Here is a 22,479-nt window from a genome sequence, read left to right on the forward strand (position 1 = left end):
AATAAATACATTGTATTAATGAAGTAGGCTACTTTGGATGAGATGCGTCTGCTAATGACAAAGAAAGCAAGTGTGTGTCCAATTTGCATAATTTGCAGTTCAAATTTGATTGCTCCAGATAAATATTTTAGAGAGGCTATGTTTGAATTCAGAAATCGAAGAATAACATCTCATACATGGACAAAACACAGCGCAAACCATACAAAGATAACAGCTAATCTTGGAATTGTCTCCTTCCCCTTAAATTATTAGGCCTATTGGCAATTCATAGTTTTTTTTAACCTAAAAATATATTTATTTTTTTCACCGTAGCCTACTCAGTATATTTATTTGCTCCTTAAAAGTTATGCGTCAGGCCTGCGCCTGTTATATTGCTGTGAAAATAAACAATTTCATTACATGACATCCTGCATGTAGAAGATAATCCCTGACATAACAGAACGTTGGTGTACAACAAAATAGGGAAAACAGCTGCAAAAGGAACGGCTACGGGAACTGTGCAGTGATATTTTGAACAGGTTTCATCGACCTAATCGACGTTTCCACAGTTCAGGCAACACGCAGGGCAATTTTTTATTGTATTTTTTTAAGCGTATTTAAAAGCAACTAAACAAGACCAAACAATTGCGCACACATGAATCATTTTCTGCAGCCAGGTGTTCACAAAGAGCATAGACCTTGACATTTCATCTATTGCTTTCGCACTAACGCAACAAAGACAGTCGTAAGCTGATGACGAACAAGAGTGATGCAGTCTTGAGTGTGTTGTCAATAGATCTCGCATGTGAAGCTGTGGAGCTCCTCTCGTGCTCTGATTGTGATTCGCTCATTGGTCGCTGAACTGTCAGCAGCTCGTGCGGCGAAATGAGCCACTCACCCGGAGGACTGCTCACTCAAGGCACTTATGATGATGTCCCCTCATCTGAACTTGTGTTTTACTCATCTGCCAACACCGTGTCCGGTGTGACAGCTAACGTTTGATTTACTTTATTTTTAAAAGCAGGATAAACTTTACGGATTCAAGTTTTTGTTTTTGTTTTCAATACACGGTAGGCTAATCGAACATTCACAGAAGAAAAAGCATCTGCGATGGACTCCTCAAAATTGGTTTTATTGGCTTTAAAGCTGAGCTGCGTGTTTTCTTCGGTAAGTATTTGTTTTTGTGCGTTTGTTGTATTTTAAATAGCATACAGTTGGTTGTTTCATTACAGTCAGTATAGGCTACCGTTGGCATGTTAACATATTTTTTAAAATGATTTTAAATCCATTAGGTATAACGTTATGTAGGCTACCTCGCATATTTAGTAAAAACCATGATACATCTGATTAGAAAGCCACCGAGAAGTTGGATCCTTGATTCAAGAGACTATGCAGTAGCCTAGTGAGCGCTTTGGGACGACTGAAGGGGACGTGTATCTTTTACTTTATAAAGGCATGATAATGTTGACTTAAGCAAATATGTAGCCGTCTATATGTTAGATACACGTGCTGATTTGTTTTTGTTTTTAAGACAATGCATCTTAAAATAGCCTAGCCTACTACTTTTTCTTTTTTGTTTTTTTTCTTCTTTTTTTTTACCTCGAAGAAGGGGTGAACGCACCTGTCCAGATATCGAGGAATCAACCAGAAAATTACTTGAATTTAATTAAATTTAAAAATCATGATACATTTTGAGGCACGCGAGGTGAGGTCATGGTTTTAGTTTCCCATGCACTCGTCTATTTCAATGGTTTTTACGCATTCACTAACACCAATCTCCACAATCTCTGCGAATACTTGCACATCGACTGTATGAAATGTCCCCTTTTTTTCTGTGAATCTTAATTGGAATTTATTTTTTGTTCAAATAGCTTTATTGTGTTAATTAGTTTATTAGTGTTCTCGCTATAGCTATTGTAGTAGGCTATAGGATTCTATAGAAGTGGGATCTATCTATCTATCTATCTAGTTCCATATTAAGGGCAAAATTAGGCACTTACAAAACCAGGGGGGAAACAAAATGAAAAATGAGACTTTGCAAACCCAAAATGTCGCACAGTTTTGGTTCAGCTATGATACACATGGCAATTGTAACCGGAGCATTCACTAACAGTGTAAATCATACACTTCAGTGTTCATAAAAGCCTCTTACCTGCACTTTTAGCACACTTCACCCTCTTGAATCTCTGATAAAGGCAGTGGTCTCTGCCGCTCTCACCATGTCAGAAGTTGAATGAAAACACATTTTGGTATACTGACTCTGGAATAAAATGTACCAAACATCAGCTAAAAGCATCCTTTAGAAGACGTTCCTGCTGTTATTTATTTCAGAAAACGTGGGAATTCAGGTTGACTTGCATGTTGGTGGATGTTTCACATTTGATGGAAAGCAGCTGCAATGGAAAAGATGTGTTAGTTTTAAATGTATTTGTTTCACTTGAGTCACATTATCAGCATGTAATTGAGCTGTATAAGAAGCTGTGGATTTTCTGATCCAAGTTTAAACATGTTGTTACCTTTTGGAGGACTGTGATAGATTCAGCTTTGCTGGCATGCTATTTGTTTTATCTTGGATAGATAGTTGGCATCACCTCAGCTTCCTGCTTTTATCAGCTGTTTCCCAAATGATGTAACATCTTTAACATTTGAACTGAAACTTCACTTCTAAAAATGAAGGTTCCCAAAAGAGGGTTTTCACAGCGATGCCTTAGAAGAACCGGTTTTGGTTCCCCAAAGAACCTTTCAGTGAACAGTTAAAAAAAGAATCTTTTTTTTTTTCTCTAAGTGTGAAGAACATTTTAATAATCTAAAGACCCTTTTCCCACTTTAAAAGTCCTTTTGTGCAATGGAAATCATGTAATCATGTCAATGAAGAACCTTTATTTTTAACAGTGTTAGTAAGTTGTATTTGTGGATGGTGGCTACATGCACCGCCTTCTTCACTAATTTACTTTATTCTAAGGTCAACAAGCTTTCAACTGAGCTGGTTTTCAAACTGATATAATCTTGACACTTCAGGGAAGACAAATGAATGTGTGCTTTACACTTACTCAGCAATACAATTTGAGTCCTGTAAATACAGTTCAACAAAGTTTGATTGTTTCATTTTATTTCCATTATTCCACAAGTTTTTTACTGTACATTTTATTCTCGCAGGATAATCTGTGAAGTTAAGTCATTCAAAGAGTAAGGCTTTAAGAACATATTAAAATTGTGTCTAAGACTAAGACTTTATCTAAAGAACACATTATAACACAATTAATTTTAAGTACAAAACAAATTGTTATGACTTTCAATTGTTTTTGCTCATCTGTGTCAAGAAAAGAGTCTTAAGGAAACAAATGAGGTGTTTCACAGCTGGAGATGTGTATGAATCATGATAATGAGGTTTTGTTGCAGCACACAAGATTCGTGATGCAAAACTATGCCTTCAGTAAAAGGCTTGTTTACTGCAAAAAAAGAAGAATATTTTGGTTCCTTTGTTTCTTATGCATTTGTCTCTTGGAGCTGTTTTGATATAATCAAAAGAACTAGATTTATATTTTGATAAAAGTATTCTCTTAAGTTTTTCTCTTTAAGTTCGCTTTTTTTTTTTTTGCACTTGAATTCAGGCATTCCTTCACAATTCTAACCGCAGGAAACGAACGCTTAAGGCAGCAGACTGTGTGCGTGGAGAAAGTTTTCCAGACAGATGATAAGAGCTACTCACTCTCTGAAGAGCTAGTGCTAGAACTGGAGAGAAAGTAGCTTTAGATTTCCTCAAGTCTTCTGACTGCATCATCAATGCAAGAACACTCCCACTCGACACCCAAACCTCATAATGCTCTTCTGTCCGGTCTGTCTGCCCACCTCACTTACTCATGAAGAAGAGATGTGAGACACCTATTGCTTAAGCAACCATGACAACGTCCTTCATCTGTACTCTATACCAACTATATTTATAGCACTGTTCACGTGTGAAATAAGAAAGCTCAGTGCTTTTCACTCACTTAGAGTTCCGTCTTTCTCAGGTTGTCCTCTTGCTCTATCTATCTGGGAGACCCATATGTGCCAGGCAATAATCATTTGATAAATGAACTGAGAAATCGATAAATCAGATGAGAAAATGGTAGATCAAGTGAGCAATCAATTACAAGTGGATAAATAGAAGAATCAAGAATTTGATAATCAAAAAAACAATTTATAAAAACATAAACAATATTTATCATATATTTAAAAAAACTATATTCAATTTATAGCAATAAGTAATACAGTAGATGTTTTGATGAAAATGAATGAAATATTATGTGATTACATTTTATATTAATTGATTACTTTTTGATTATCCAATGATTAATTTCACAGGTTTGTAAATTGTAATTGATTGATTGCTCAAATATCTATCTATCTATCTATCTATCTATCTATCTATCTATCTATCTATCTATCTATCTATCTATCTATCTATCTATCTATCTATCTATCTATCTATCTATCTATCTATCTATCTATCTATCTATCTATCTATCTATCTATCTATCTATCTATCTATCTACCTATCTATCTGTCTGTCTATCTATCTTTGCTATCCATCCATCCACCCATCCCCGTCTCTATCTATCTATCTATCTATCTATCTATCTATCTATCTATCTATCTATCTATCTATCTATCTATCTATCTATCTATCTATCTATCTATCTATCTATCTATCTATCTATCTATCTATCTATCTATCTATCTATCTATCTGTCTGTCTGTCTGTCTATCTATCTATTTGCTATCCATCCATCCATCCCCGTCTCTATCTATCTATCTATCTATCTATCTATCTATCTATCTATCTATCTATCTATCTATCTATCTATCTATCTATCTATCTATCTATCTATCTGTCTGTCTGTCTATCTATTTACTATCCATCCATCCATCCATCCATCCATCCATCCATCCATCCATCCATCCATCCATCCATCCATCCATCCATCCATCCATCCCCATATCTATCTATCTATCTATCTATCTATCTATCTATCTATCTATCTATCTATTTATCTATCTATCTATCTATCGTCTGTCTGTCTGTCTGTCTGTCTGTCTGTCTGTCTATCTATCTATTTGCTATCCATCCATCCATCCATCCATCCATCCATCCATCCATCCATCCCCATCTCTATCTATCTATCTATCTATCTATCTATCTATCTATCTATCTATCTATCTATCTATCTATCTATCTATCTATCTATCTATCTATCTATCTATCTATCTATCTATCTATCTATCTATCTGTCTGTCTGTCTGTCTGTCTGTCTGTCTGTCTATCTGTCTGTCTATCTATTTACTATCCATCCATCCATCCATCCCCGTCTCTATCTATCTATCTATCTATCTATCTATCTATCTATCTATCTATCTATCTATCTATCTATCTATCTATCTATCTATCTATCTATCTATCTATCTATCTATCTGTCTGTCTGTCTGTCTGTCTGTCTGGTTGTCTGTCTATCTATCTATTTGCTATCCATCCATCCATCCATCCATCCATCCATCCATCCATCCATCCATCCATCCATCCATCCATCCATCCATCCATCCCCGTCTCTATCTATCTATCTATCTATCCATCCAACCGTCGTTCATTCATTCATTCATTCGTCATTTGTTTGTTCACTCGTTCATTCATTTGTTTGTTCACTCGTTCATTCATTTGTTTGTTCACTCGTTCATTCATTTGTTCGTTCATTCGTTTGTTTGTTCATTTGTTCGTTTATTAATTTATTCCTATGTGATTCTGCCAGTCAGTCTCATCTAGGCTGCTTTGTTGACATATTTTCTTTGACTATAAAAGTTTTGTTGGTGTGAAATCGTTTTAACAGCTGCTAGAAACTCCCCCGAACATTGGTGTCATGCTTCAGTCGTATACAAAAGTTTTATAATAACAAAAACAGACATGTTTTAGTGGACGAGGGTCCTCAGTTTTATTGAGCGGCAGAAAAATCCCTAAAATCTTCTCTTAACTAAATTCTTGGTGTGACACAGAGCAGATGTGTTTGCAGGAAGTTTATGGTTGTCTCTGGGGTGGTCATTTATGACTCTGCTCTGCATAGTCTGCCGAGTGATTAACTTGGGGTTTTCACTTACAGCAGTAGTGTGAGTGTGCAACAGATGTATTTCCTGTATTTCAGGTTTATATTGCTTTTCCTCTTCTCCTTTTTGCTCATAAATAGTACAGTTCTGAACTTCTTGACAGCAACAATATTTTTGTGGTCAACAGAATACATAATAAGACCCTAAATCACTCTGAACACCCGCAAAGTAACCTGCATGACACACTAGCAGCACTTGCTTGAGTTTAAACTCATGAAGACCCTAACAGAGGGAATCTCAGCATACAGCGAGTGTGCAGAATTAGGAAAACTGCAGTGGGTTAGGTTGGCTTTAGAATTTTTTTTTTTTTATGCTGTGTGACCACTTACAAGATGGACTGATCTGTGTTTCATCCACTGATGTGTGTGTACCAGTGATTGATTGTAGACCTACCTGTTGATTTCATTGTGTTGGTTCATTGTGCATTCATTATGTTGGTCTTGTTGGCTTCCCTTGTGGCTTGTGAGTTAAGGTGACATCATCTGACGAGATTGATCAGGATCATTCCAGTTAATCATTCAGCAGAAATCAAGTGCTGTTTTAGACAACATGTTCATTTGGCAGATCATCTAAGAAATTAAAGGAAAAAACATGAACTATAATGATCTCAAGGATCGGTTTCGGGATGATTTTTTAACTGATCGATATCGGCTATCCTAAACCCTATCCATTATTTTAAGTCACGCAGGTGTCGTGCAGTAGGTGGCGATATGCACCTTCAAGCAGGTTCTCCATTAAAAGGAAAAGAAGAAGCTTAAATGTGCGTGTGTGATGATCGAGAACCAATGATGTCTGAACGTTTCACATACACAAGTTTCCGTGATTAGCATATCTGATGCACACTTTTGTAAGGAATCACTCAAAGACATTTTTTTTCTGTTTATTTTTTATCTGCCGTCAAACTATCTGATACATTGTTGCCATAACGCATTGCTATGAGTTGCATCTTGCTTCGGACTTGACTGACAGACTGGCATTCTTATACCTTGAGCTTTATGCTTTCTAACCATATCTTCTTTTTGTAGCAATTATTCTGTTTACTGTACACATCATATACGAGAAGTTTATATCAGTAGTCCCATATTCATAATTGTGACCACACAGTCTATTAAAAATATCTATCATTGTAACAGATGTTTACATTTACCAATGTCTTTATGTATTGGAATTACTCCATTGTGATAGAAAGATACTCCTTTTTTACATTTGAGCCCCTGACCCTGCACAAAAAAACCTGACTGGGACATCCCTATTTCAGGCTTCTTTAAGATTTTGAAACTATTATAAAGAATATCACAGCTTTTTCATTACTTCATTACAATGATCTGATTCTGGACAATGAAAAAGTTCATCCTGTAAACTAATAAGAACTAAGAGGAAGTAGTCTTATATGAAAAACAATATGTGAGAAGAATTTTCCAAACCTGTTGCGTACCTTACAGGTGCACTCAGTAATTTTTGTTTATGTTGCACTGATCAATACTGCAGTCATCTACTTTTACTGACACCTAGTGGTGTGGATGCACCACTGAATTGTGCATAATGAATTGTAGGTAAGAAGAGCCTTCATATTTGACTTAAGGAATATTTGTCACCTCATTTTTTGCAGTTTGTTAAATGGCTACTGAGAATGCTTTGCCAAAAAGTTTTAAATGATCTTGACAGCAAATTCTTTTTTTAATAATATTTCATGTAGTTTCTACATACACACGATATTTATTTCAACATAACAGTTTTTCCTCAAAGGATTTGACACATTTCTCGAAACTAAGATTACTGCTCTCAAATTAACACAGTGATCTGAACACTTTGTAATTGTCCTAAACAACATTTCATTCATTTTATACAGAGTACAAATCATATGCACAATCTTCTCATAACATTGTGTTCAAAATTCTCAAATGTGTTCACAACAGTTCACACGGCCAGCTAAAATGTGAATATATCAGTAAAAACATTTGCAGCTCTTTTAATTGATTTTACAAAAAAATTATTTACCATTTTTCCAAACACAACAAACAAAACTCAGTTTTTCTAATTGTTTACACAGCTATCACAATTGCATTAACTATTACATCTATTTTCAAAAGTAACAAACATTGTTATACAAAAAAGAGAGAGTTAAGGAATGGCTGTAATGAGAGGAAGAGAAAGAGAAAGAGTGGATCAAGTAGAAAGAGGTGAGGGGAGAGGAGAAGGAAAGGGCATATGAAGAGTATACTATAGGGATAAAGGTGAAGGAGAAGAGATGGGAAAATCGGAGGTGTTGATGTAGTGGAAAGAATAAGAGGAGAAATTGTAATAAGACATGAACAGAAAGAAAGGGGACAGCAGGATAAAAGAGGAGTGAAGAGACGTAGAAGGTACAGACTTTCAAATGAAAGTGGAATCACCCTAAGTGACCATAATAACTCGTGGGCTCTTCTTGAACGAAGCTAGGAAACAGAACCAGAGTGTTACTATGGCATTCAACTTCTATATTTTTGAGTATTGAGTATTTATGAACTGTATTATGATTGCTGATGTACATTTGAGTTTTGAAACAGCCTCAGACTCAGGATGACCAAGTTTGTTTTCAATGGAATAAGAGCATGTCATTGTTAAACAGTGCCACCAACCACAATGGAAGAGGCCTGTGGAGATGTTATGGCAGAAGTACATTCAACATCAAACATTCATGGATTCAACATTGACATTTTTTTCCCCCCATGATGCATGATAAGAATATATTCTATGATGTTGATGAATTGCTCTGGCCTGATGTGAATTAGAGGCGTGATCAATAAAGTTCAGTGATTGCAGAACTATTTGCTGCATGTTTGTGTATGTAATTGGGGGAAAAACGTATATAACAAAAAACTCCTCATTGAATAACTTGACGATAACCGTATTTTCATTAGTGTTTTTGTGTGTTGCTGAATATGTTATAAAATCAATATAGAACACACCTGTAGTTTTGATGATAGTAATACATGCATTTCCAGTAAAAAATACAGTTGCAGTAAAGTTGAACTGTTTGGCTAAGGTAAGAGTGTTTTTATTTGGCTGTGTTCATTGTTTTGAGAGCAGGGACCTGAGTTTGGAGAAATATGTCAAATTGATTGAGAAAAACGGTACCACTGTACTGCCAGATACCACTTATACTTGATATTGCTCAAAAATTAAAACACAATTCAATCAAATAAATGTATGACCACCACGTTGTTGACAAAATCAGTGTTCATCTAAATGTAGAAAATATAAGAGAAGAGATTGGACAGTAAAATGACATGCCATGACAACTGTCCAACTGCACTTAGCTTGAAAGGCAATGAAACAAAAGTGCATGTCCCAATGTTACCTGATACTTCTGTTCTCATCAACTGCAGTCATGGTAATAAAAATAAATAGTTCACTGGCAGCACATTACAACTGCCAAAATACTGTTAAGTATTCCCAAATAGTCATGATTTTGAAATAACACAGTGTTCCGTGGCTTCTATGCCGTAAGCAAAGTGATAAACTGAATTGTCAGTGAATGCATAAAACTGGAGTTTATAAATACTGCAGATCACCCATATGGATGGCATATGGCCTGTTTGTACTTGAGCTCACCAAAAGTGAAGCATCAATAGAGACAGTATATTCAGAACAATTACACACATCACCTTTAAGTTGTAAAAGAATCTGTGTTCCTCAGCCAGCTCTGTAACACTACAATAGACGGTTTTACAGAACATCTGCTTGCCAAGTTGCTGTTTGTTACTTCCTCACTCTGTGCAAAATCTGCTGCTGTCTGCATTTACACTAACAGGCTTGAGCAGAGCGGCACTATTATCTGGCTCAGGAACGAGTGTAGCAGGTTCATCCCAGAGGTCAGCAGATGTTCTGATAAGTCATCTGAGGCACAGGACTTCATTATTCAGCTCAGCTGTGTGTGTGTGCGTGTAACAACCCTGCATGCTGTGTTTAGTGGTATTAGTTGCGGATTTGAGCTGGATCGTATTATGTTGATACGACAAACTAAACCGTTAATATGTAAGGGATAACGTGCATCCATCTGAAATAAACTGATCAGGTCTTGTGCCAGCCTGAAGGGGGTTATTTGCAATAATGACCTGCTGATCTTTTATCTTGCTTATTTTTCATCTACTTTCTAGATAAATGAAGAAATGGGCATAAAATGTTAATATGAGATTAATTATTTTATTATGTGATAAGAAATAAATGATGACAGAATGATACGAGAGGCATGAAACTACACAGCTATGATGAAAATTGGTCAGTTATGCTGTTTAGTTATCATTATATTAAACTACAGAATTCCACGTTTGAACAATCAGAATCAAGGGATACACTTTTTTAATTACTTAAACTAATGTAATGATGACTGATTAGTGAAAAAAAAAAAGAACTAAAAAGTACTTTCTAAAAAAATAATTAAATAAAAACTTTTTTAATTGTAACAGATATTAACGTACTCGGTTACTAACGTAACCTCGGTTCTCTCTAGAAGAGGGAACGAGTACTGCGTTTTTTGTAAAAACGCTACGGGAAAAGTCTCTTTTCACGAAATACTGAAGCCAAAAATTATCCTTAATTTTCATAAATGTAAAACGCGTTGCGGCAGTGCTTAGCTATGGCGAGACGGCTTGCTCGCTCATTGGCTGCTCTGCAGCAACTGCATAAGCCTATCGAGCGAGGCCTGAGGTGACGTCAGGCCAATGAGGACGCTTCGCGCCCTCCTAGCCATTTCCCGCCGAGACGGGTGTGGCTAACCTCTATATAAGGAGCTCGAGAAGGCTTATTCACTTGATTTTCATCGCCGAAGCGAACCAGAGTGAACCGTACGCACGGCAGAGAACGCAGTACTCGTTCCCTCTTCTAGAGAGAACCGAGGTTACGTTAGTAACCGAGTACGTTCTCTTACGAGAGTCCTCTCGTACTGCGTTTTTGTAAAAACGCTACGGGAACCCCTTGTAAAACGCCGTGCGTGCTGGGATAAAGACACCGATCACTGGAAGCTAACCAGGTGTACAGTGCATAATCACCAGATAGACTCAAAGAGCCTGGGATTAAGGGAGGGGAACCTTAATTCCCTATATTGTAACGTCCGCAGACGTAAAACATGACCTCACAGAGAGAGTCTAGAGACAAGAGGGGATTCCTCTGTCCTTATATGGTTGCGTCAGCAGACGCGAATATGACATCACATAGACAGGGTGGGGGAACCTGAACTAAATGTGGGAAATGTGGGTCTTACACAGTTCTGCCCATAAGACAGTCGGCAGCGCTTTGCGCATGCGATTTCAGTGTTCTAGTTAGACAGCTGAATCGGCTATACCGATAGTAGCTTAGCCTGTAAGGCGGGAACCTCTAGGTTGTAAAACCTGATAAATGTAGACGGCGAGGCCCAGCCCGCCGCCGTACATATATCCTGTAAGGAAATCCCGCTGGACCAAGCCCACGAGGAGGCAACGCCCCTCGTGGAGTGCGCTCTAACTCCCAACGGGCACTGGAGGCCCTTGGTAGTATAAGCCAGCGCTATGGCGTCAACTATCCATCTGGATAAGCTCTGTTTCGACACAGCCATTCCCTTGGAACGTCCACTGAACGAGACAAAGAGCTGCTCAGTCTGTCTGAAGACAGCCGAGCGGGACACATAAGCTCTTAGAGCCCGAATGGGGCAAAGAAAACTTGAGTCCCCTTCCTCACTTGATCCCGGCAGGGCAGACAGGGAGATAACCTGAGCCCGAAACGGTGTGTTGAGGGACTTTGGCACATAGCCATGCTTAGGTTTGAGTATGACTTTAGAGTCGTTAGGTCCAAACTCCAAGCACGCTGGGCTCACAGAGAGCGCGTGCAGGTCGCCTATGCGCTTCACCGAAGCGAGAGCCATCAAGAACACTGTTTTGAAAGACAAATGTTTGAGGCTAATAGATTGGATAGGCTCGAAAGGGGCACCTTTCATGGCCGCCAAAACCGTAGAAAGGTCCCACATAGGAACTGAAGGAGGTCTGGGTGGATTCAGTCTCCTAGCTCCCCTGAGGAAGCGGATGACTAAATCATTCCTTCCCAGTGACTGACCCAGCGTTGAACCGGAGAACGCTGAAATAGCCGCCACATACACTTTGAGCGTGGAAGGGGATCTGCCCTTATCCAACAGCTCCTGTAGGAAGGAGAGAACCTCCGTCACCTCACAATCGAGAGGTGATAGGCTCCGAGCTGTACACCAGCCGGAGAAAACCGACCACTTCGAGGCATAAAGCCGCCGAGTTGACGGCGCCCTGGCCTGAGTGATGGTGTTTATCACTCCCTCTGCGAGGTCAACGGATAACCGTTGAGCGCCCACACGTGAAGGGACCACAGCTCCGGGTGTGGGTGCCAAATCGAGCCCCTGGCCTGCGAGAGGAGATCTCTCCTCCATGGCACTGGCCATGGAGCGATGTCTGCTAGCTGCATCAGGACTGGGAACCATGCCTGGTTCTTCCAGAGCGGTGCTACAAGCAGCACTGAGCATTTCGTTTCCTTGACCCGCTCTAACACCTGTGGCAGGAGGGAGACGGGGGGAAAGGCATAAAGCGGGCAGCGCGGCCACACGTGGGACAGCGCGCTGTCGTTTCTGGAAAAGAACACGGGGCAATGAGCGTTTTCGCGGGACGCGAATAGGTCCACTTCCGCTCTGCCGAATCTTTCCCACAACAGCAGAACTGTTTGCGGGTGTAGAGACCATTCGCCCAGGGGAATGTTGTTCCTGGACAGCCTGTCTGGGCCCACATTCTGGAGCCCAGGCACATGCACTGCTCTCAGCGAGCGCAAATTGTGCTGAGCCCATATTAGGAGGCGTTTCGCCAGCCTGTATAGGGCTGTGGATCTCAGACCGCCCTGGCGATTTATATAGGACACCACGGCCGTGTTGTCCGAACGGACTACGACGTGTTGGTCCTTGATTTGGGGACAAAAACGCGTCAGCGCGTTGTGCACTGCCAGCATCTCCAGGCAGTTGATGTGTTGGAGCTTTTCTCGTTTCGACCATAGGCCGAAGAACGGTCTGCCCTCGAGCAGCGCTCCCCATCCCGAGGTGGATGCGTCTGTCGACACCATCCTCACTCTCGAGGAAGTCCCCAGGCTTACACCTGATCGGTACCAGTCGTCCGCCAACCAAGGTATTAGGGCTGCCACACAGCTCTGATTGACCTTGAGACGTAACCGGCCGGACACCCACGCTCCGCGCGGAACTCGCGCTTTCAGCCAGAACTGCAGAGGGCGCATGCGGAGCAAGCCCAGCTGAAGAACCGGTGATGCTGCGGCCATGAGACCTAGCATCCTCTGAAACGTCCTGAGCGGGGTAGTCGCGCCGCAGCGGAAAGATCTCGCTGCGCGCTGAATGTGCAGCACGCGCTGTGGCGACAGCCGTGCTGTCATAGACTGTGAGTCCAGAATGGTACCCAGAAACGAAATCGTTTGACTGGGGTTCAGTGAACTCTTCGTCCAATTGACTGTGATACCAAGATTCTCGAGGTGATCGAGTAAAATGGCTCTGTGCTCCACGAGCTGTGATCGTGATTGAGCTAGGATCAGCCAGTCGTCCAAATAGTTCAGCACTCGCATGCCTCTGAGTCTGAGAGGAGCGAGCGCTGCGTCCATGCACTTCGTAAATGTACGAGGTGCCAGGGACAAGCCGAACGGCAGGACTGTATACTGGTATGTCTGACCCTCGAAGGCGAATCTCAAGTATTGCCTGTGATGTGACGCTATTTGTATTTGAAAATACGCGTCCTTCAGATCTATCGACATGAACCAGTCTCCTCGGCGAACATGCGCGAGGATTTTCCTGGTCGTGAGCATTTTGAAACTGCGTTTCACTAATGCTTTGTTCAGCCGTCTTAGATCCAGTATGGGTCTGATACCACCGTCCTTTTTGGGGACTAGAAAGTATCTGCTGTATAGCCCCCCTTTGCTTTGAGCTAGGGGTACGTGCTCTATCGCCCCTTTGCTTATCAGTTTTGATATTTCGGCGCGAAGTAGGTGTGCTACTTCTGAATTCACCGAAGTTTCGACGCGCGCTGTGAAGCGGGGGGGGGGGGGCGTCGACAAAACTGCAGCGAGAAGCCTCTCTTTATAATGCCTAGCACCCAGTCCGAAACCCCTGGGAGCGCTGCCCATGCTACTGCATGGCTGGCTAAGGGCTGGATGCGAAGCACGCTCTGTTCATGTGACAGAGGTGCTTCGGGGTGCGATAACATAGGCGTTATGCCTGTGGCATTCGAGGCGGGGGGCGCGCTTATTACAGCGGGCAGAGCGCTCGTCCTCGACCTTACTACAGTGCTTAACTGAGTGAGGGAGGGCTGAGCGAGTTTCGCGGGACTCATGTCTGCGGGTAAATGTGGGCGGGACGCGGGCACATTCACTGCTTTGGACGCGCTGTCTGCCTGAGCAGAGCGAGCGCACACAGGTCTCGTTTTTACAGAGAGCCTGTGGTCCGTGAGACATAGTGTGTGTGGGCACTGGGAAGTGGACACTTTCACTACATTTGAAGCGCAATCGATCTGAGTCGATTTTATGTGCGCGAGCCCTAAGTGTAGGGCTGTGCTTATGTGTAGGGATGGGCACTGAGGAGTGGGCATCGACACTACATTTATAGCACCATCGGCCGTGGCCGGGACACCAGAAAATACACTCTTTTCGGGATATATCTGGGTAGCCGTGAAAACGGCTTTTGTGTGCAGGCAAGCGGGCAACTGTGCGGGCTTGCGTCTTGCAGAAAACGCTGGGGCAGTCGCAAGTCTTGGGACTGAAACAGCGGCGCGCTTGGGTGAGAGACCGGCCGCAGCGGGACTCACACACCTGCGCTTTCCTAGGAGTGCTAGGACTTCTTCGGGGCTTCCGGCTTTACCACAATCCTCGGCCGCGGCCCGCGCTGAGCGGGGCGTCGGCTGGTAGAGCGAGAGCGGGACCTAGAGCTGTGCTGCTGTCGCTGCTGTCGCTGCTGTGAAGATGTGGCCGAAGGCGGGGGCTGAGGCTGAGAACTCCGCGGAGTCTGTTTCTCACGACTCGCTGCAGAACCGGAGCGCTTCGGAAGGAAGTGCTTGAAGGCTTGAGACGCTTTCTGGGCTTCGGTAAATCTCTCCACGAACTCGGAGAGAGAAGAACCGAAAAGGCCAGCGGAAGACAGCGGGGCGTCGAGGAACGCGTTGCGCTCGGAATCAGCCATCTCCGTGAGCGTAAGCCATAGGTGTCTCTCAGCAACAGTGGCGGAAGCCATACATCTTCCCATGGCTTGTGCAGCAGACTTGGTAGCGCGGAGTGTTAGGTCCGAAGCGCTCCTTAAATCCGCGATGCAGATAGCTTCAGGTCCTATCTCATCCAACTTACGGAGGAGATCACCCTGGAATATCTGCAGCGTAGCCATGGTGTGTAGCGCTGACGCAGCCTGCCCAGCGGCGGAGAAGATTCGCGCGAGCAGCGTCGACGTCATGCGGCAGGCTTTGGAAGGCAACACCGGTTTAGTCCGCCGTCCAGCAGAGGGCGGGCAAAGGTGGGTTGCTATCGCCTGTTCCACCGGCGGAAGTGAAAGGTAGCCTCGGTCTTTTGCATTATCCAAGGAGGAAAATGCAGGCGACACAGACGAGCGCGTTCGCGCAGAGTAGGGCGCATTCCAAGCTTTCGCCACTTCTTCATGAAGCTCAGGAAGAAAGGGGGCGGGCTTAGATTCCGGAGAAGTGCGCTCACCAGGGAGGAAGCTACCATCTAGCCGGGTACGAGAGGGGAGTTCCGGTGCAGACCACTCGAGGCCGAGGCTCGCCGCGGCCAGCGCGAGTACTCGCATGAGCTCCTTCTCGATGTTGGCTCTCGTAGTGGGCTTGCGGGCAGGAGGCGCGAGGTCCTCAGAGCTCGCCCAGTCCTCGCTGCCTGAAGCTAACAGAGAGCAGGAATCCTTCTCCCCCGACGCGGCCTCGGAAACGACTTCCTCTGATGAAGCGGCGGCAGACTGCGGGCGCTGAGCATCAGGAAGAAGAACAGGAGAAGCCGGTGAAGCAGGCGGGCGAACCGGCGAGCTTGGTCGGGTTGGAGCGGGTTCCGGGACCCGCTGCGAGCGGCGCTTCTTGCGGCGCGGCAGCGCGGCGGGGCATGCAGACTCTGAGAAGGAAGCCAGGCGAGTCCGCAGAGTCACCATCGGCAAAAGCTCGCAGTGAGGGCAGCCGCCGTCAGCGAGCGCGAGCGCTGCATGGTCCTCTCCCAAACAGGAAACACAGATGACGTGGCGGTCTCCCTGGGAGAGTGGGGCTCGGCACGAGCCACATGAAGGCATCTTTAAAAAGACGCAGCTCTTTTAGGGGGTGAGTGTCGCGGGGCGAACACACACACACACACACAAGAACAGTAATAAAGGAAAGGATATAGCGCCGGAAAGCGCAGCAGGTACGGCTGTAGAAGGCGGCGTTGCCAGCAGCTTCGAGTGGCTCGTCCCGCTGAAGTGCTTGCCTCAAACGACGCTTGCTTCCTCGTGATCCAGCGATGTGAGAGCTTCGCTGAAGAGATGAAAAATCAAGTGAATAAGCCTTCTCGAGCTCCTTATATAGAGGTTAGCCACACCCGTCTCGGCGGGAAATGGCTAGGAGGGCGCGAAGCGTCCTCATTGGCCTGACGTCACCTCAGGCCTCGCTCGATAGGCTTATGCAGTTGCTGCAGAGCAGCCAATGAGCGAGCAAGCCGTCTCGCCATAGCTAAGCACTGCCGCAACGCGTTTTACATTTATGAAAATTAAGGATAATTTTTTGCTTCAGTATTTCGTGAAAAGAGACTTTTCCCGTAGCGTTTTTACAAAAAACGCAGTACGAGAGGACTCTCGTAAGAGAACCAGATTATTTTCCATTAAAACAGCATGTAATTTCTTATATTGCATATAGACAGACCTGAGACCATTAAAGGAATTTTATAGGGTATATTTGGAGAAGAATAAAAATTTACGATTCTGTACTACAGGCCACATATCAAACTATTGACTTTTGGACCCCTTGGTGCATGTGAACCGTGGTTTGTTTAAAAAATCCAATGCAAATTGTTTGAGCGATAAGACTCAATAAATCTCTATTAATATTGCAACACTATTTTTCTGGTGAGCTTCTCATTTGGCGTGCCATTGAGAAGCTCTGTGGTTGATGTACTGTTGCCAAGGTCTTGGTCTGAGTCATTGCATGGTCATTGTTTAGGGGACAATCCCCTGGCCTTCTGTCTCTTTCTCTCAAATGCCACTGAAAAGGAAGGCTGGCATTAAGCAAATAGACTCTTTCAACGTGGTTTTCTGGCCTCCAAAGATGGTTTTGTTTGCTGGTTTTACAGGGCTTTTGGTCTCTGGCCGAAAAACTATAGCTGAACGCTTGTTTGGCCAGGCTGGGAGACCAGCTAGATCATCTTTAACCAGCATGGTTTAAAGTGTATTTTTTTTAGCAGGATCCTAGACTTATTCAGTGAGAGATGGATTATGTGCTGATATTTTTGGAAATGAGCTGTTTGAGGACAAAAAGATGTGTAAAAACACAAGGCATGGACCGGCTAATAACCAGCTTAGACCTGCTATCATGTTCCAAAACACAGCAATCCAGCCTAAGCTGGATTTTCCAGCAGGGAATCCACTTACATAGTTGAACTCTCGCAAATAATTTGAGCATAAACAGTGTGTGCGGTTCGCCAGGAATGCATCAGAGATCGGCCCGATGCCTGACCCTCCGCTTTATTGGGTCGCTTTCACACGCAATGGACCCTGCACCTGATGAATGCGCCAACGCATAAGGAAGAATGCTCATCCGTTATCTGATGTAACTCTGAGAGGAAATATTTGAGGGAATCTGGGAGATTTATTATCAGACGAATAGCACACTGTTATTGTAATTTAGGCAAATCACTGTAAACAACCTCTAAATGGCTCCTTTGTCCTCAGTTTTATGGAGAAGCAAATAATCGGCTCCATAGAAACTTCTCTAATGCAAACCTGCAGTTTATTATTTGTTTCCATGAAGCAAATTATGTTATCAACCTTGACTATAGCACACAGGATACAACCTTTTATACTTGAGACTGAGAAGGCAATTATTAACTGAAGATAGCTGCATTTTTTTTTTTTTTTTTTTTTGTACTCTTCCCGTCCACTTCTACTTTTACAGTGTCTTAAGAGCTACACAAGGTCAGATGATGCAATAAAAAGTATGATGGAATCTTCTGCTGGTGGGGATTATAGGTGCACGCATGGCTGATGATGGCAGTGAAGCAGCCTCTCACCGAGCTGACCCTATTATCCATGCACCAATGTACCGGAGAGTGACAGCTGAAACCCAGCAAAAATAGCACCTATATTTTCAGCATCATTTCTGCTGCTCTCCTTCTAAACATTTATCTTGAAATGCAGATCCATCATTTAGATGTTATTAGCAGTGTCATCGAGCAGGTAAACTTCATTACAGGGCTCCTCTTCGAGATATTTTGAAACAGCTGTGTGCTTCTCGATGATTTTCACTTTTTCTGTTTGTAGTATGGTCAGTTGAGTTCTCAACTCTGGACCTCGAGGTTCACTTTCCTTAAGATTTTAACTCCAACCTTGTACTCACCTGCCTGTAACTTTCTAATCCTGAAGATCTATATTGGCTTGTTCAGGTTTTTCATTAGGGTTGGAGCGAAACTGGACCTCGAGGGCCAAAGATGAGAACCCATGAGCTTAAAGACTCGACTCTTTTGTTTTTTTCCCTTTCCTTTCAGTTTTTTTTTCTCTTAAAGATTTTTGTTGGACTTTCACCATGACTTCATTTACTTTTGCTACTTTTCAAATGCCTTTTATGTATAGATTTTTTTGTTTTGTTTTATCCTTGTCAGTGACCCAGGCTATGAAAACCCTTGTAAACTATGAAATCAATTACACAAATATGAAAATATTAGAAAAAAAATACAATATGTATTTTTTATAATTCTATAATTGATTTATTTAGTTGCAATATTTATTGCGTGAAATGTATTTGTTACGACTGTCCTACAGAATCTTTTATTTGATTGTGTATTTAGGATACATAAAGAATGAAATTTGCTTCTGCAAGATGAAGGATCTGGCCCATTTATTCCAAAAATGTCATTTCCATCACTGTCATTTCTGTAACTGATTGCTGTTAAATACAATAAATCATTTAAGATATGGTGAAAATGACAGCAGTGAAATTTTTCATGACATTTAAAAAGAATTGTATACAGAATTCTGTTATACAGAAAGAAAATAATACTTTTATTCAGCATGGAAACCTTTAATTGATTAGAAGTGACAGTAGAGGCATTTATTAAGCAGCACAACTGCTTTCAACATTAATAATAATAAGAAATGTTACTTAAGCACCAAATCAGCATATTAGAATAATTTCTGGAAGATCATGTGACACTGAAGACTGGAGTAATGATGCTGAAAATTTAGCTTTGCCATCACAAGAATACATTTTAAAGCATATTATAGTAGAATGGTAATAATATTTCACAATATTACTGTTTTACTGTATTTTTGACCTTGGTAAGTATAAGAGACTTCTTTTAAAAACATTAAAAAAAATCTTACCTGCACCTTTTCCCAACCATCAATTTTTTATAAAGGCATTGGATGAGATTTATATTGTAAATGTTTTCAATGCTTATGTCCTTGGTTAAGTGTGATTTGGCCCAAAGAGGTCTATAATACATTGAGAATCTATCGTTAGCATTTCCATTCATGTCACTGCCAGTTGCTCAGCAAGTACTGGACCCAGCAGAAGTACTTAAAATCTAACTTTGTTCATTTCCCAGTAACCTTATCTTGTTCCAGATCACGGATCTCTAGACTATGCCCACTCTCACATTGAAATGCACAGACACACCTGTGCCCACCGTACACACACACTCAAATGCAGGCCCACGCACACATAATACCAAAACAGAAGCACACATAGATGCTAACTCATAAAGACAATACGCAAAGCATCACAAACACCCACACACATATACGATTATTATCACTATTGGGATTCAGTCCTCCCTGTCCATTACACCCCTCTTCCCCGGCACCATGTCTTCATTGACCTTCTCAAGCTGTTCGTTGGACTTTCACGTTCTTATTGACCGCAGGCTGTCTGCCACTGACTGTCAGCATGAATTTGTCATCAGCAGTGGACATCAGTGAGCAATCTGACGATTACTCACTGGCCCCACGCGCCTTTTCTCCCTTATAGGCATGATATCATCTCCACAGTGCAACGGCGCTCTTTTGTCTGTGTGCCGCTAGCGTACAGGCGAGCAACGGTCTGTCGTTTTGTCAGTAGGAATGGTTTATGGCAAACTGTATGGTGTAATGACAAAAAAGGAGTTTTTAAGATTGTGGATTTTTCAAGCAGTGGAATCTAATTCCTAGTTGGCATTTGCAGTAAATATTTAGCCACAATAAGCCCCCATGAGACTTCACAGCAATCCATTAATATGCATATGAAATGAAAGCCTTACAAGATGAAAGCTGACACCTTAAAGTAATACATATCCTGAGAAGAATGTTGCGGTGAATCACTGAATCACTTTGAAGGCTGTGATGTGGCTAAACAACTAATGTTCTCTGTCTCTCTCTCTCTCTCTCTCTCTCTCACTGTCTCTTTTGCAGGTTTGTGCTGTTCAGATGTGTGACGTGGTAAATGAGATTACGCTGGCAAGAGCGAGGTGTGAGAATAAAACAGCAGGAAACGTCACATCAGGTGATATTTACAGTATAATGTCGCTTTTTTGCCATTTTCACAGTCAATAAACAATTGATGAGGGAAAATAGACGTAACATGAGATCACAGAGATATAATGTTTGGTGCTGAAATAGAACAAAAACAAAATAATTTTCATGATTTGTTATCACAACTTTTTATCTTTTGTCAAATCAACTTAGATAATTAATGTGGTTCAGAGAACATAATATTTAGAGGTTCTGTTTATTAAACCAATCTCCTTCAATGTGTTAACTGAAATTTTTTATTTCAGTGAACTCAAATTTGAAGGCAACCAGGTAACTTACTTTTTTAAGTTAAGCCAACAATAATATTTTACAGTTTAGAACTGATATTTAGAATTTGTTTAATTGGAAAATATAACAAAAAGTAAATAAGAAATAAGAATTATATATATATATATATACACTGTAAAAAATGTCTAACCCTCCCAAATCAAAAATTTTAAGTGACCGATAACATCTACATTTTTCAATTGGCCCAAGTGAAAATCTGTAAATTTAATTTTATAATTTACAGAATTTCACTTGGGCCAATTGAAAAATGTAGATGTTATCGGTCACTTTAAATTTTTGATTTGGGAGGGTTAGAAATTTTTTACAGTGTACACACACATTCTTTTAAGCCTTTTAAGGACACTGGGATGCTAATTAGTTTGTTGTGCGATGCTTGTTTTTGTACCTTACAAAATTGACCTTATGTAGCCCCGCCCCTTTTCAGCACTGCGCTTGTTGTGTTCTGTCTACCGGTTTGCATTCCCACAGCATGACAGTAAGATCTTATGGAATTGTGAATGAACCACTAATTTTAAAATCTTCCTGACATTTGGTATGACATCCGTTTCAAACATTACAATGCTCGTGATAACTTACGCTAACTCTACAATAAGTAAATCGACTTCACCAGCTAATTACTCTTCGACAGTGATGCCATAGAAATATACAGAGCAACCGCAAAAACGGAAGTTCAAACGCAAAATTCTAAAGATGGCTGCGCACTTGTTTCTCTGACAAATAAGGTCTATATAATTAAACTCTTTAATACATTTACAAGCGGATTTATTATGGAAAATAAATAAATAAATAAATAAAAAGAACACTGCGAAATGCTTCATCCAGTAGAAGTACAGTTTGAAAAGTCAAAAAATGAACTGTTGTCAAAGGCTGATTACCAACATCCTGATCAATGAGATGCATCATGCCACCAGCCTCCTGACAATATACTGGTTCAGTAGTTCAGTATTCAGCAAAAGGTCCGGGGACCAGTGCTTCGCACATAGATATCACAATTATACGGAAGCTCCTTTGAGGTACGAAGTGGCTTATCCTCCACTGACTCATTTTTTAGGTTGACGAGATGAACTGGCAATCAAGCATGAAAGACAATTTTTTTTGAAGTGGAAGAAAAGTCAGACCCCCATCATGGATAGAAAGTGGAATGAATGAAAGGATCTGTTGTGCCCAAAAGCATTTCATGTAACTGTTTGAAGTGAAAGCCCTGTAGTGTGTATTGTGCATTGTTCTAAAATAGACTTGAGGGTTGGAGATTTATATTTTTTTCTTAGATAAAGAGCATTTCAGCATTACCAGCTAATTGATTGATTGGGTTCTTTAGGTTCAAGGAT

The 22,479-nt window shown here is 41.6% G+C and overlaps 1 protein-coding gene across 1 annotated transcript in view; it reads left to right on the plus strand.

Annotated features, from left to right (window-relative positions):
• The first annotated feature begins 817 nt into the window (after nucleotides 1-817).
• vipr1b (vasoactive intestinal peptide receptor 1b) overlaps nucleotides 818-22,479 on the plus strand; it is a 65,440-nt gene continuing 43,778 nt past the window's right edge. The window contains exons 1-2 of the mRNA XM_084398714.1: nucleotides 818-1,146; nucleotides 20,744-20,834. Of these exons, the coding sequence (XP_084254840.1) occupies nucleotides 1,090-1,146; nucleotides 20,744-20,834 (148 nt within the window). The 5' untranslated portion in view covers nucleotides 818-1,089. The remainder of the gene's footprint in view (nucleotides 1,147-20,743; nucleotides 20,835-22,479) is intronic.

The sequence above is a fragment of the Rutilus rutilus genome (assembly GCF_951802725.1).
Source record: "Rutilus rutilus genome assembly, chromosome: 24".
NCBI classification, from domain to species: Eukaryota; Metazoa; Chordata; class Actinopteri; order Cypriniformes; family Leuciscidae; genus Rutilus; species Rutilus rutilus.